Source organism: Phodopus roborovskii, unplaced genomic scaffold (genome assembly GCF_943737965.1).
Source record: "Phodopus roborovskii unplaced genomic scaffold, PHOROB, whole genome shotgun sequence".
NCBI lineage: Eukaryota > Metazoa > Chordata > Mammalia > Rodentia > Cricetidae > Phodopus > Phodopus roborovskii.
Window position 1 is genome coordinate 9,902,647 of NW_026125506.1, and position 16,035 is coordinate 9,918,681.

At 48.6% G+C, this 16,035-nt stretch overlaps 1 protein-coding gene across 1 annotated transcript in view; it reads left to right on the plus strand.

Moving 5' to 3' along the window:
• The window catches only part of Hectd4 (HECT domain E3 ubiquitin protein ligase 4), a 149,196-nt gene that overhangs the window by 120,277 nt on the left and 12,884 nt on the right, over window positions 1-16,035 (plus strand). Inside the window, exons 59-66 of the mRNA XM_051176572.1 lie at window positions 115-320; window positions 1,683-1,862; window positions 5,349-6,655; window positions 7,410-7,617; window positions 9,990-10,213; window positions 10,306-10,457; window positions 13,053-13,159; window positions 13,771-13,894. Coding sequence (XP_051032529.1) covers window positions 115-320; window positions 1,683-1,862; window positions 5,349-6,655; window positions 7,410-7,617; window positions 9,990-10,213; window positions 10,306-10,457; window positions 13,053-13,159; window positions 13,771-13,894 — 2,508 coding nt within the window. The remainder of the gene's footprint in view (window positions 1-114; window positions 321-1,682; window positions 1,863-5,348; window positions 6,656-7,409; window positions 7,618-9,989; window positions 10,214-10,305; window positions 10,458-13,052; window positions 13,160-13,770; window positions 13,895-16,035) is intronic.

Here is a 16,035-nt window from a genome sequence, read left to right on the forward strand (position 1 = left end):
CTCCTTCTGTGGGGAGCTGGGCTTTATAGAGAAGGACCTTCTAAAGGTGGTGGAGATGACTTATGCCCAGTACATGGCCTGGCCACGTCTGTCTTAACCCCCACTTCCTCTCAGCTCCTCTCTATACAAGGCCCCGTGGGCACGTGTGCTCGTCTATGGGCTTGGTCACAAAGTGAAGCGTACCGGCCAGCTGAACCTCATCGAAGCCGCCTGCTACCCCCGAGACGCCTCCCCAGCCAACACTGGGCTCGCCCCTCCACCCACAGCTGACCAGTACCCTTCTGTGGTTCTCTCCACGGACAAGGTCCACATCAAACTAGGTGAGTCTTTCTCAACTCACAGTGATGCAGGTGGCGGGCAGCCGTGCTCTGCTGGCCTTCTTTTGGGATCTCCCAGTCCTGTTGCTGAGTGAAGAAAAACAGTGCTCAGAGCAGTGCGGAAAGACAGTAGATTAAAGGCCTGGCACGCTGCAAAGAGCAGCGGTCTCGTTCTTGCAGCCATCACAGACTGTAGCAATTCCAGTTGCCATATGTTGTTCCTGGAGTTCTTTTTTTTTTTTTTTTAAAGATTTATTTATTTATTATAAATACAGTGTTCTGTCTGCATGTATACCTGCAGGTCAGAGGGCACCAGATCTCATTACAGATGGTTGTGAGCCACCTTGTGGATGCTGGGAATTGAACTCAGGACCTCTGGAAGAGCAGCCAGCGCTCTTAACCTCTGAGCCATCTCTCCAGCCCCTGTTCTGTTCCTGGAGTTCTTGTTATAATAGTTCTCTGGTGTCTGATGTGGCCTGTGAGCATCTGATGCTCTTATCTCTGACATCCCTAATAAAGCTCAGGGATTAGAAGTCTTGATGAAACTGTCACTGTCTGTCCTTGTCAAAGCAAGCTGAAAGGGGAAAAAAAAAAAATCTTTATTCCAGATTTCCACCCTTCCTCAATATATTTAACAAGAAAAGAGCAGCAGTATCTGCCCAAGACAACCATTTGTTCTAACCGAACTTCTAGCCAGAGTGATGAGCACTGGTCCCCAGGCCTGGCCCTTGAGTCACGGTGTGTTTAGGAGACAAGATGAAGGGATATTCACAGTCTCTTTCCCCCTCTCATTTCTTTTTAAAGATGTCTCTCTATGTATCCCTGATTGTCATAGAACTTTCAGTAGACCAGGCTGGCCTCGAACTCACAGAGATCCACTTGTCTCTGCCTTCAAGTGTTGGAATTAAAGCCATGCACCACCATCCCTGGCCCCCTTTTCTTAATTTAAATTTAATTTGATATGTGTGGGCCTTAGTGTCTTCAAGCTGGGCAAGCTTCAGGAAAGCCCCTATGGAGTAGCCTGTCTCTGGTTGCGGGCTTGAGGCACTTGGTAACTTCCCCTGTCTGCATTCACTTAGCTCTTGGGTTGTTTTGCTGTGTAGCTCAGACTGGCTTCAAACTCAAAGTCTTCCTGCCTCAGCCTTGCAAGTGGTAGAATGACAGATTTGAGCCTCCTTACCTGGCCTGTCCATTGACACCTCACTAGATGGTTCCCGGTGCTGCCCTTTATCCCATTGCCACACCAGCAGGCGTAGTCCAGGGTTGGCTTCTGATTGACATACCTGTGGAGGACTCTGTCTGGAGACCCTGGGCAGCAGGTGCTTTCTCAGATGTACATGTGTTCTTTCTGGACCCTTCTCTTAGGAGTGTCCCCACCTCCTGGAGCCGTGCTGGTCTTGCACTCCCTGCCCCTAGAGTTCCCCCTGGCGATGGCCTTTGCCGAGCAGCTGCTGTCCTGGAAATCAGAGGACAGTGACGGGAAGTCGGAGGATGAGCCTGACTCCATTCCTACTGCGGTCCTCCTGCATGTGGTGGAGCTACTAGGTGAGCAAGTGTCAGGGGTGGGTGGGGGTTGGGCAGCTGCAACCTGTCAGAGCACTTCCACTGAAAGTAGACTTGGGAGTCCTGAGTCTGAGTTTGCGGTCTTCAGGCTATCACCACTGTACTTCCCGGTGGCAGCTACCCATGAATCAAAGAACAATATCAACATGTTTTAAAATGTTAAATGTTTGCCAGGCATAGAGGCAGAAGCAGGCCAATCTCTGTGAGTCTGAGGACAACCTGGTCTACATAGTGAGTTCTAGGCCATCCAGGACTACATTGTGAGACCCTGTCTAAAAACAACAAAATGTAAATGTTTGCCTCATATTCTGTTTGTTTTAAGTCATGGGGAAGGGTGTCGTGGACATTAACAGTGCTACCCAAATGGACCATTAGCCTCAGAGTTGCTGGCTTAAGCTTACCATACTCACAAAATAGTCAACTTAGGTGTCAGATTTTTAACTAAAAGCAAACTTAGTACCAAAATACCTGAGGTAAATGTTGAACTTTAATCCAGTGTGCCTGCTCACTGTTTAAGTGTGAGTCACACTGATGGGTGCTCAGATTAATCAGGACATAGGTAGGGGCTGGATGGCTTAGAGGAAGAGATGAGTGGTGGGGTCTGGCTGATGGGCAAATGGGAATAGACCCTAATGAAAAAGAAAACAAACCAGGTAGCGATCCCAGATGCCTCAGGGGCCACATATGTCACTGAAACAAATAACCAGAGGAAGAGGAGTGTTCACATATGCCCACCAGGCAGGGACCGAGTCCTGACTATTCACTGTCAAATGAGGTCTGGCCAGAGTTGTGTATTTTTGTCATTTTACTTTGTTTTGTTTTGTTTTTTATGTAGACAGTGGTTCACTTTGTAGCCCTGGGTGGCCTGGAACTCCCTGTGAAAACCAGATGGTTTTGTATTAGGATTAAAGGTATACAACACCATGCCCGGCCAGAATTTTTACTTTTATTTCAACAAAAACTAGAAAAGTAAAATTTTTTGTGATCCTCCCAATTGTTAGACATTGGCAACTAGGTCAAACTTGTGGGACATTTAAGACAGTCTGGGTGGTACTCACTGCAAGAACAGATGTCTGTGCCACTGTGTTCAGGTTTAGTGGAGAATTCCCTTTTAGGATGTCTGTCCTCTTACATAAGAGTCCTATGTTAAATGAAGCACTTGGTGGAGATGACATAACCCTTGAGCCTACGGACAAGGGAGCTTTAACCTCGGCTCTGGCAGGCTTCATGGGAACTCATGAACTTGTTTTCAGTGAGAACTTCTAAGCATCCTCCTCCTGAGAGAGCAGGAAGCTCACTGCCTTCTCTGGAAGGCATTGCACCTAAGCAATACCTTTGAGAGCCCCAGGAAGCACTCTACCCAGTGCAAGCCCCATCTGGATGGAACCAGCTGCAGCCTGCTCTCTTACAGCTTTAGGCTCAGCTGCCTTCTTGGAACTAGACCAAAATGTTCACCACCCTCAGCTGCTCAAATACTACCTGAGCTCTCACCACCTCCATCCTGTCCCAGGCAGCATGAACAGAAGCATTTGGGCGCTAGGGCTATGGCACAGCTGGTCAAGTCCCTGCCTAGCATGTAAAAGTTCTGCATTCCATGTCTAGCACTACACAAACTAGGTGTGCATCTGGTGTGAAGAGATTGGATTGGAACTTCTTTTTGTTGTTGTTGTTGTTGTTTTCAGCTTAACCATTCAGTTTCCTTCATACACTGTATACATTTCTTAAATCATACATTCACCTCCCCATATCATCTCTTGTTCCTGCCCTTTCCCACAAATCCTTCCTTTCCCTTTGTCTTAGTTAAGGTTTCTATTGCTGTAAAGAGATACTATCATCACAGCAGTTCTTATAAAGGAAAACATTTAATTGGTGTGGCTTACAGCTTCAGAAGTTTAGTTCATTATCATCATAGTGGGACATGGTGCTGGAGAAGGAGCTGAGAGTTCTATATCGTGATCCTCAGGCTGCAGGAAGTGAGCTGAGATCTTCTTCCAACAAAGCCACACCTCCTAATAGTACCAATCCCTATGAGCTTATAGGGACCAATTATATTCAAACTGTCACACCCATCAAGTAGGATTTTCTTTAAGCAAAGATCTCATGCAGCACAGGCTAGCCTGGAACTCACTGTGTAGGCAAGAATGATCTCAAATTTCTGATTTCTCCTGCCTCCACCTCTTGAGTGCTGAGATTACATGTGTGGAGAACATTGTGTGTCTTATTTTGGACATGTATGCCAAGACCTTGTGCATGCTAGACAGGCACTCTCCCATCTGAGCTACATTCCCAGACCAGGACACTTTTTTTCTGCAAAGATAGTCATTGTTGTTCACCCTTCATGAACTCTCTCTTGTACCTGTGAATTGTGCCTGGAGAACATAATACTTTTATTCACGTCAACTCCTTTCTGGTTTGTTTGTTATTTGCTCAGGTGGGTTTTGTTTTGGTGTTTTTCTTGCTGTTGCTTGGTGGTTTCTTGTTATTTTATTTTTATTTTGTTTTATTTTTTGAGACTGAGTCTTGGTTTAGCTAGGCTGATCGTGAACATGCTATGTAGCCTAGGATGACTTTGAATTCCTGTTCTTTCTGCCTCTACCTTGTGATTGCTGGAATTATAAATGTGCACAACCACACTTGGTTCCTTTCTTTGTGTGCGTGCATGTGCATGTGTGTGTGTGCATGTGTGCATGTGTGTGCATGTGTGTGCATATGGAGAATAGAGGTCACTGTTAGGTGTTTTCCTCAGTTGTTCTCCAGTTTGGGTTTGTTGTTGTTGTTTTACTTTTGATTTCTTTTTTTTTTTCTTTTTTTTTTTTTTTTTTTTTTTTTTGAGACAGGGTTTCTCTGTATAGCTTTGGAATCCGTAGTGGAACTCCTCTGTAGACCAGGCTGGCCTTGAACTCACAGAGATTCCGCCTGCTTCTGCCTCCCAAGTGCTAGGATTAAAGTCCACCACCTCCCAGCTCTGGTTTGTTGCTTGACACAGAGTCTTTTACTGAATCTGGAGCTCACTAGCTTGGGTAGACTGGCTGGCTAACAAGCTCCTGGGAGCCTCCTGTCTGCCACCCCAGAACTGGAGTTACACTGTGCCCAGCTTATATGTGGGTGTGAGAATCTGACTCAGGTTATCGTGCTTATACAGCATCACTTTCCCAACCAAGCTGCCTCCCAAGCCTCAATGTTCAATTGTGCTTTGGAGTAGAGCTGAGTTAGTAGTCATCCCCAAGGGCAGGCATCCTGTATCTTGAGAAGCATTCTGATAGCTTCTAACTCTCCTCTGCAAGAGAGGTCTGGCCTGAGATCCAGAAGCAGGAAGCATGTTGTCAAAGGCATGGGCTAAAGGCCATGGCCAGCCTGCCAACATGCACTGGTCTCTCTCTCCATCTCTAAGCTCCATCACAGTGCTCAGAGCTGTTCCTGGGCAGTGATGAGCAGTGACACGGTTACTCTGTTTTCTCTCTGTCTCAGGAAACTTCCTGTGGACCACAGACATGGCAGCCTGTGTGAAGGAGTTGGTCTTCCACCTCTTGGCTGAGCTCTTGCGCACAGTCCACACCCTGGAGCAACGGAAACACCCAGCTGGTCTGTCCTCCTCTATCGCCCTCCAGCTCAACCCCTGCCTGGCCATGCTGATGGCCTTACAGTCAGAGTTGCATAAGCTGTACGATGAGGAGACCCAGAGCTGGGTCTCGGGCAATGCCTGTGGTGGCTCTGGAGCAGTAGCCGTGGGTGACCAGGGCAGGTTTTCCACCTACTTCCACGCTCTCATGGAAGGCTGCCTGGCAGTTGCTGAAGTAACCCTGCCTACCAATATCAGTGTCACAGCTAGTGGGGTGACCTCAACGACCACCCCAAACCTCAGCGACTCATCTTCATCCTCCTCCTCCTCCCCGGGACAGACACCACAGAGCCCTAGCCTCCTGTCCAAGAGGAAGAAAGTGAAGATGAAGCGGGAGAAGGCCTCCTCCTCCAGCAAGCGCCAGTCCTCCCGCGCTACAGATGCGGACTCCACAGTGCTCAGCATAGGAGGGGGCAAGCCTGAGGACATGCTCTGGTTCCACCGTGCCCTCACCTTGCTCATCATCCTCCGTCACCTTACCAGAAAGGATCCACAGGGCCTGGGCGTGACAAGTGATGCCATCGCTGATGCCTGCCAGGCCCTGGTGGGCCCCACTGCCCACAGTCGATTGCTAGTGATCTCGGGCATTCCCACACACCTGGATGAAGCTGTTGTCAGAGGTGCTATCCGCAAGGCCTGCAACGCCCACGGCGGTGTCTTCAAAGATGAGATCTATATCCCACTGCAGGAGGAAGACCCCAAGAAGCCAAAAGACAAGGCTGAGGGTGCTGACAGCAAGGTTGAGTCTGAGAAGTTGCTGGGGTTCCCCAGTGTGGACAGCTTGGAGGGGAGTACGTCCAGCAGCCTGGCCCCTGCCATGAGCATCAGTGCCTCAGCTTCCACCAGCCAGGCCTCAGTCTGTAGCTCGCAGGGTGTCTCACAGACGGCCAGTGACCTCTCGGTGGATCCACTGCCCTCAGGCCTGGAGCTGCCTGTTCCTCCTGTCCTGTTGGAACCCCATGTGGTGTCCAGCCAGGAGAGCCTGGACATTTCCTTGTGCAGCACTGGCAGCCTGGGTAGCCTGGGCAGTCTAGGGGAACCTTTGGACAATGCTGAGACAGCGTCTGTGGCAGACGTGGCCTCCATGTACACAGTCACGTCCCTGGATACCCAGCCCCTCACAGCGCGCCCTATCAAAGGCTTTGCCGTGGTGGAGGTAATAGCTCTCAGCCTTGAAAGCCACTCAACCTTGACCTGGCCAACATGGCTTCTCCAAGCTACTTTGAAAGAGTTAGCTAGCAGGCAACATGGGGTCCTGGGGAACTCCTGGGCAACTCTCAGGAGTTGCTGCTTTTCTTGAGGTCAAATCTAAGAGGGACATCCAGGCTTGTGTTAAAAAGCAAAGGCAGTTCATGCCGTGAGTGGGGTGAGGGTCTCTGGCAGGTACACCGGAGGACCATGGCTGTGTTGTGAGAGGCACTGTGTTGGCAGTGTGAGAATCACGCACACTGTACTCCAGGCATGCTGAATGCGGGTGCCGTGTGTGTGTGAGACCAGATGGTAGCCACTTCAGATGCTACATGTTCCTTGGGCCACCTTGTTTAGAAATGAGGCATCTAATGACTTCCTGCACTTTTGCCAGAGTTAGACTCAAGGGTAACATCCAGCACTGGGGTGCAGCACTTGCTTAGTGTGCATGGAGTCCAGGGCACATGGTCCAGCACCGCTGTCAGAGCCAGTGCCCTCCCCTTGGGCTCCATAAAGCCCAAGGGCAAGAACTTCCATCAGTTGCTCTCCCAGCTGGGCTGCCTTCCTGGGGACTGGCCAGCCTTTAGGCCCCAGAGCTTCCCAGGTGAGCTGTTCTGTAATGGCCACAGTGGCGTTGGGAGGGAGCCGCTCAAGAAAGCAGGCCAGCATGCTTCGCCAGGGCATGTCCTTCCAGAGCCCAACCTTTCTCTTTGTTCATACAGATAAGATCCCGAGCCAAAATCGAGAAGATCCGAGCAAGTTTGTTTAACAATAATGATCTGATTGGCTTGTCAAGTCTGGACGGTGAGGATGAGTTGATGGAAATGTCTACAGAGGAGATTCTCACAGTGTCTGTGGTGAACCAGAGTCTGTTTGACACTCAGGGAAGCCCAGGCCTAGAAGACTACTTCAACGACAAGTCCATTAAAGGTGGGGTGGAGGGGGTGTGTGCTTAGTGCTTGTGGTCTTTATTTTTTAAGTCTGTGTGTTTATTTGTGTGTGAATATGCATGCCCATCCTGGTACCCATGTAGGGGTCAGAGGACAACTTTGGTGGTCCATCTTCTCCTTCTACCATATGAGTCCCAAGAACCAAACTCAGGTCATCAAGTTTGGAGGCAAGCCCCCTTATTCACTGAGCCATCTCATAGACCCAGATTTTGGGTTTTGAAATAGAGACTCACATAACCTAGGCTGGCCTTGAATTCCCAATATAGTTGAGGCTGGCCTTGAACTCCTTGTTCTTCCTCCCTCACCCCTTCAAGTGCTAGGATTACAGGTTTGAACTATGTTCTTTTTTAATTTAATTTTTATTTGCTCCTTTGGTGAACAGTTTTAAGTATACAGGAATTTTTGAGTGCTCTGTTGGCTTATGGTGGCCAAGCCTGTGCATCTCTGTAGGATATAAGGAACTCTTGAATTCAACCCCAGTGCACAGGGCTTTGTGCTGAGGGTGAGCAGGGAACCACAGCCCATGTTCCAGCTAGAGACCCTGAGAAGAACCTCCTCGTTCTGGGCTTCCTTGTTGCGGTGTGTTATTGTGCTCTGTCCTGTGTAGCCACAGATAGGAGTACTTGTGTTAGCAGAGTTCATATCTCACTTTTACAACCAGCCGGGCTAGAACATAGACTCAGTGCTTAAGAGTACTGCTGCTCTTTTGGAGAATCTGAGTTCCGTACCCAGCACCCACATGGTGGCTCACAATAGTCTCTAACTCCAGTTCCAGAAGGTCTGATGCCTCTTTTGACCTCCGTGGGCACCAGGAACACATGTGGTACAGGCAAAACATTCATACACATAAAATAGTAAAATCTTTAAAAAAAAAAAAAAAAAAAAAAAGAAGGATCGCCTGAACTCAAGAGTTCAGTACCTGTAGGACCTGTAAGAGCCTGTAAGACTTCCATCTCAGAAACAAAGGTGGAGGGAGGGAGTGCTGCCAGGATGGCCCAGTGGGTGAATGTGCCTGCCGTCGAAACTGAGGGTCCGTGTGCGGCTCCCCAGTCACAACACAGTATAAAGAGAGAACCAACATCCACAAGTAATTGTCTTCTGACTTACATACTTGTGCTGGTACATGCACCCACACGCACATGCACACACTCAAAAATAAATAAATGAGTGAATAAAATGCTAGTGCTTCTTCATCCCAGGCCCCAGCAAATGTAGGGCAGAGCCATTAGTTATAGCATTTGGCAGGAGGTGCCTTACATTTTGTGCCTGAGCAGCTGCGGCCCTGGCCATTCCTTTGAGAGTGTATTTCGCCCCTCACCTTAGCAGTCCCCTTAGAAGATGAACAACGGAGGACTTATTTTCAGGATGCCCAAGAGCTTGCTGTTGTTATTGCTTCCTAGTCTCCCCCACTTTGAATCCAGAATGCACTTTTAGCTCCTGATTCTATTGCAGTCAACCCTTCTATTGATGGTGCTCAGGTCTTTGTCGGTGCAGATTGGGGCCTCATTTTGCCATCTGCCCCCGCCCCAACACACACAGTGGTCTCATGTAGTCCAGGCTGACTTCAGACTTCACCACATAGCCAACACTAACCTTGAACTCCTGGCCCTCCTGCTTCAGCCTCCCACGTGGTGAGATGACAGGTGTGTGGCACTGTGTGCACCCCAGGGGCTCTGCTTCCCTCCCTGTGTCCCCCCCCAGTCTCACAAGCTCTCTCACAGCACGATGCCACAAGCCCTGACTACCTATGTGTTCTTTTACTGCTGTGGATTCTCTAGTACTTTTGTACTGTTCAAATTAAGATAAGCTTGGGCTGGAGAGATGGCTCAGTGAGGGAAGGAATTTGCTCTGCTGGGTGGTGATAGTGCATGCCTTTGATCCCAGCACTAGAGAGACAGAGACAGGTGGATCTCTGTGAGTTCAAGACCAGTCCTGTTCTACAGAGTAAGTTCCAGGACAGGCTCCAAAACTACAGAGAAACCCTGTCTTGAAAAAAACAACAACGAAAAACTGGCCACTCAATTCCAACTAAACCCATATAATGTTGTAGAGAGGAAACTGACTCTACAAAGTTGTCCTCAACTCAACACATGATGTTGACAACACACTCTTCCACTACAGGCACGCGATCACAGACAGACAGACACACACACACATACATACTCACTCATTAATTTTTAAACATGTGGTTGCTAGCCAGACAAGAGGATCAGAAATTGAAGACCATTCTCACTTACCCGAGACCTTGTCCCTGAAAACAAAGCACACAGTTGCTAGAAAAGATGCTTGCAGTGTGTTTCCTGGCATAGTATGTTTATGAAAATTATTTGGCCTTGTCCTCTTTTGTAACAGGTGAGAAATTGGTGCCTGGGGCCAGAGAGGTCCTGACAGAAATATTTAAAAGCTGCGCCCACTCAGAGCAGACGCTGAGCCTAACACCAGCGAAACCTATCAGGGTTTCTGATATCTATCTTAGTAAAGAGCAGATCAACTCCCAGAGCCCAGGCAACCTCCTACACCTCTTCTTCACCAACGTCCGACCCCCGAAGAAGGTGCTGGAGGACCAGCTCACACAGGTAGCCTCTCTCTCCACATAGTCTCTGTGCTGAACCTGAGCTCCTCCTCCGGGCTGGCCTGAGAACCCCCTCTCCACGTCTGTGTTCTACAGATCCTGAGGAAGTATGGCGTGCCTAAGCCCAAGCTGGATAAGAGCAAATTCAGCAAAGCTGGGAAAGAGCAGCACCCCGTGAAGGTGGTGAGCACCAAGCGGCCCGTTACCAAGCCGCCTGCCAAGGACAAAGCCGTGCTCAGCAATCTCAGGTGCATGTCCGTGGAGCTCGGGAAGAGGGTGGCTATGGTGTGGCTTTCCAGCAGATGTCTCGGAAGCTGGGGCATCCCTGGGGCTGCCAGGCATGCCATCTGTCTTCTGCTCTGCTGCTGAGGACCCTTCAGTCCTTGGCTTCATCCACTGCAAGTTAATGTTTCACCTCACCTATGAAGGCCATGTAGGCTGTCAGGCAGACAGTGTGCACTGAAAAAACATTGCAATAAGTCATACTTTATCCATACACAGAAACCTTCTCTAATGCAAGGACTGGTAAGGGACATAGCTCAGCAACAATGTGCATTCAACATTGCAGAACCTTTAATTTATACACACGTATCATATTTTTTTTTTCTTTCTTTTTGGGTTATTTGGTTGTTTTGGTTTTTTGTTTTTCAAGACAGGGTTTCTGTGTAACAGCTCTGCCTGTCCTGGAACTGACCAGGCTGACCTCAAATTCACAGAAATCCACCTGCCTGTGCCTCCTGAGTGCTGGGATTAAAGGCATATGCTACCACTGCATGGCTGTATGTATCTTTTTTTTTTTTTTAAAGTAACATATCTTTTTTAAAAGATTCATTTATATGTACACAGTGTTCTGTCTGCATGCATGCCTGCAGTGCCTAAAGAGGACACCAGATCTCATTAAAGATGGTGGTGAGCCACGATGTGATTGCTGGGAATTGAACCCATGTCCTCTGGAAGAGCAGCCAGTGCTCTTAACCTCTGAGCCATCTCTCCAGACCCAGTGTATCATTTTCTTAACTGACATGGAATTCAGAAGAGGCTGAGGCAAAAAGATCACAAACACAAGGCCCACCTGGCCAGAGAGTGAATTCCTAAGTTGCCTGTCTCAAAACAAAAGACCAAAAGAGAACTGGGGATAGCCAGGCATGGTGGCACACACCTTTAATCTCAGCACTCACTAGGCTGAGGCAATAGGAGCTCTGTGAGTTCGAGGCTAGCCTGTTATACATAGCAAGCCCCGGCCAGCCAAAGTTACATAATGAAACCCTGTCTCAAATAAATGAATAAATAGGGCTAGGGACATAGCTTAGTGGTAGAACATTTGCCGAGTGTGCATGAGGCTCTACGCTCAGTTGCCAGCCCAGCACTACATGAATAAATGAGTGAATAATGATAACTCACTTGAGTGTCCACTTCCCTGAGGCTGATGCATTATGTTAGAAGCCTTCCAGAACAGTCTATGGCACACTAGCAAATATACTCCTATGCAAATGTGGGTACTATGCACAGTGTGAGCACCCTGCTATTTCTGTTTTAACACTAGTCTTGACTCAGCACAAAAATAAACCTCCTGTCTTTTTATTTTGTTTTGTTTTTTGAGACAGGGTTTCTCTGTGTAGATGTGGCTGTCCTAGAACTTGCTCTGTAGACCAGGCTGGCCTTGAACTCACAGAGATCCACCTGCCTCTGCCTCCCAAGGGCTGGGATTAAAGACATGGGCCACCACTGTCTGGCAACCTTCCCATCTTTTAAGAAATGTTTTACAAAGATTTGTTTGTTACTAATGTGTAAGTGTGTGTGCCCGGATGAGTTTATATACACCACATGCTTGCAGGTACCTGAGGGGGCCCAGGATTGGATGCTACATAATATTCCATATTTGAGTCTTCATATATGTTTAGTGTAATTTTCTCTTTTCTTCCTTCTTTCCTTCCTTCCTTCCTTCCTTCCTTCCTTCCTTCCTTCCTTTCTTTTTTTGAGACAGATTTTCTCAGTGTAGCTCTGGCTGTGCTGGAACTCACTCTGTAGATTAGGCTGGCCTGGAACTCAGAGACCTACCTGCCGCTGCATCCCACACAATTTTCTTAATTAAGACAGTGTCTCAAGGCCAGTGAGGGCAAGGGGTGAACACTTAGGAGTGGAGGCAAGATCGAGGATTCAGGTTCAGCCTTGGCTACATAGTGTGTTCCAACTTGGACTGTGTGAGACCCTGTTCCAAGAAGGAAAAAAATAGGGTCTGACTGTGTAACCCAGTCAGGTTCAGACTGGTGACCCTCCTACATCAGCTCAGGAACCACTGGTACTCCCTGTCATGCCTGGCTGTTGTTTATGACTCAAATCCTCACTGTGCTGATAGCCCTCGCGCTGCAAGTGTGTCTAGAAGAATTGTGTGAGTTACCAGAAAGATCCTGGACCCTTGCATTATCCGTCTGTGTGCCAACAGCCCTGTCCTGCCGAATCCCCAGTACCGACAGCACTTGGTGCTGTTCATGTGCTTCTTGATAGGACTGTCCTGAGGTCTCAGGAGCATTGCAGATGGGAGTGCAGCTGAGAACCTGCATGTGTGAATTATTCAGTGTCACTTAGCTTAATCTTAGGTAGCTAATCGTGCTACTGACTACTTTACGGAGCCAAGCCACTCTGAATATATAGAAAATGTCAGAAAAGCTTCAGGAGTCCTCACGGCTGAAAGCAGTGGTTTGTCTCTGTAATGTGCTCAGAACAAAGCCTTACACTCAGCCTTAGTGACCCCAGTGCCATAGCTGGGGTGTGTGAGGTTCTGTGCTTCCTGTCGGGAGGCAGTGTGGTCATGCACATCCTAACTGCAGTGCTTTGATCTGTAGCAGGACCGCGTTAAGTGAGAAGAAGCCAACCGTGAAGGCAAAGTCACCTGAGAAGAGCAAACCAGATGAAAAGGATCCAGAAAAGTCACCCACCAAAAAACAAGAAGGTACATTCATGTCTGGAGAACCTGCCTCCATCCTGGGGACAGCAGCCCGCTCTCGGCCAAGGCCTGCCTGGATTGGTCCATCCATTCGGATAGCCCCTCTCTCTGTGCCCCAGCTCCTTTGAGTCGTAGTTGAGTGTTTGTACAGACAGTGGAAGTATCCCTGATGGCCAGCGTTGTGGCTGTCAGCTTAAGGCAGGTAAAAATAAGAAGAATGGATAGTAAAGGTGTGGAAATTTGCTTGGGGTTTCTAGAAGGCACTTGTCTGAACCAGTAAACCAATGAGGGAGGAGGAGCTATAAGACAGCAGCTTCCTAGTGTCTTAAGCACAGAGAAAGCTGTTCACTGAGTGTGAACTGCTTTGCCAACCTTGTGCTTCTAAGACTTGGAGAAATAAGGGAGATGGGAAGTCATAGCAAAGCCTGGCTGGGAGGCTGGGGTGCGGGAGCTTCGTCACACTGTGACAGGGCTGGGGACCTCAGAATTAACACTGGGAGCATGAGGAGGGGAGCTAGGCAGAGGAAACCATGGACAAGAGGCCACAGTGTGCGGACTTCCACCCTGACTGACACTTTTGTGCCCCCTCTGACTGCTTGTGCGTGCTGTGCCAGCAGTTCCTGAGGAAAAGTACCTGACCCTAGAAGGGTTTCACAAATTCGTCATCGACCGAGCCAAGCAAGATATCCGCAGTGTCTGGAGGGCAATCTTATCCTGTGGTTATGATCTTCATTTTGAGAGGTAAGAAACTGGCCTTCCCCTACGTTGAGCCCAGGACAGATGTGGCTTTGGCAGGCAGATGTCCCAGCTGCTATCCTACTGAGGGTCTGCTCTGCCTGTGATGCTGTGGCCTGTGAAGCTGCTCCCTGAGTTAATATGATTGTCAAGTGATTTATTTTTTTTTTTTTTATTACCTGTTTGAAAACAAACTGTTCTTTTCCTTCAAATCTTCACTTTGGGTGCCATTACATGCATGGTTTAAACAGCAAATACTTCTCTGTGTGCTTCTAGAGGCTACATGGGACCTCCCAGTGCCCACACATGGTACCTTGCTCATTTCATCTCATTCAGCCAGCCTCTCTCTGTGCTTGCGTGACCTAATCTCTGCTTGTCTGCTTGCTTACTTTTCCTTCCCTCCCTCCCTTCTCTCTCCCCTCCCCTCCCCACCTCCCTCCTTTTCTCCTCCCCTCCCTTCCCACCTCCCTTCCTTTTTGAGACAGTGTCTCACTATGTAGCCCTGGCTGTCTAGAGTTTCCTATATAGACCAGGCTGGCCTTAAAAGCATAGAGCTCCATCTGCCTCTGCCTCTTAAGTGCAGTGCTGGGAATAAAGGTCTTGGCCACTATGCCTGGCTCTACTCTTTTTTTCCTAAAAAGACATTAGGCCTGGGGGTGCTGGAGATGTGGCTTGGAGGTTAAGAACACTAGCTGTTCTTCTAGAGGTCCTGAGTTCAATTCCCAGCAACTACACAGTGGCTCACAACCATCTGTAATGAGATCTGGTGCCCTCTTCTGGCCTGTACATGTAGACAGAACACTATATACACAATAAATAAATAAATCATTAAAAAAAAAAAAAAAAAAAAAAAGCCATCAGGCCTGTTGGATTGGACCCACTTGCATGATTTCTTTTAGCTTTTTTTGTTTTTGTTTTGCTTTTGTTTTTGGAGACAGGGTTTCTCTGTGTAACAGTCCTGACTGTCCTGGAACTAGCTTTGTAGAACAGGCTGATCTTGAACTCACAGAGATCCATCTGTCTCTGCCTGCCGAGTGCAGGGATTAAAGGCCTGCACTGCCACCGACTGGCTCTTATAGCTTTAATTCTCTAATTACCATAATTATCTCTTTAAGTGTTATTATACTACAGTTTAGTCTGTGACAAGGACACTGCTTATTCTAAAGTCTTCCTCAGATTTCCTTGGGTCTCCATGCTCTCTTTCCCATGAAGTCAGCAAGACAGGGCTTGGACAGGTCCCATGGACCCTGAAAAGTGGGGCTCACTCCTGTCCACAGGTGAACCCCAAGCAAGCAAGGAGTCTGCAGAACCAGGAAGTGAACACGCTAAACCACACACAGGTCCCTCAGCCTTGTTCATAGTTGGACATGCTGAGCCTCAAAGGAGGGGCTGTCCAGTACTGATGTCCTGAGAAGCCAGACTTAAGACTTACAGGGCAGACTTGGTCCTGTGACCACAGAGCGCTTTTCCTAGGGCATGGCTTGTCTATTGCACTCTGAACATGCTGACCCATGTAATTTCGCCACGTGTGGGAAACCCACCCCCATCATTTGTGCTCCTGGGGGACTGTGCACATTCTACCCTGATTTGAGACTCTGCTTACTATTGTAGACATTAGTTAGGTTAGAGGGACTTTTTGGACTAAGAGCTGTAGTCTAGGTGGCAGGGGACAAGCAGGACCATCAATAGAATATGTAGTGAATGTCCCTTGTGCGTGACAGTGGAAGGTCCTCCTTCTCATCACTGACTAGTCTAAGGACAGATCAGCCCACCAGGTGGGGACTGGGCAAGAACTCTCTGGTGAGAGGGACTTGGGTGTCTGAAACCTGTAGTATGGGGCTGAGTTTGGCCTCTAGTGTGAAGAGAACAGTTTCATCATCGTCCGTGTGTCGTGTCCCCATCCGTGTCGCCCCCCCCCCCCCGCCTCCCCCTCCACTCCCAAGATGCTGTGGTCAGCCTAGCACATGAGCCCTGGCTGCTGGGCTGTCCAGCCTTTCCCAGCTGACAGCTATGGCTTTGTGAAGAGGGATGTGCACACTGGCCACATAGCTGTTGTGGTGATTATAGCCTTGAACAGAAGACACCCTGTGGCTCTGTCCAGGGCAGCAGCTCACAATGCTTCTGTGCTACCTCTCCCCGTGTGGTTA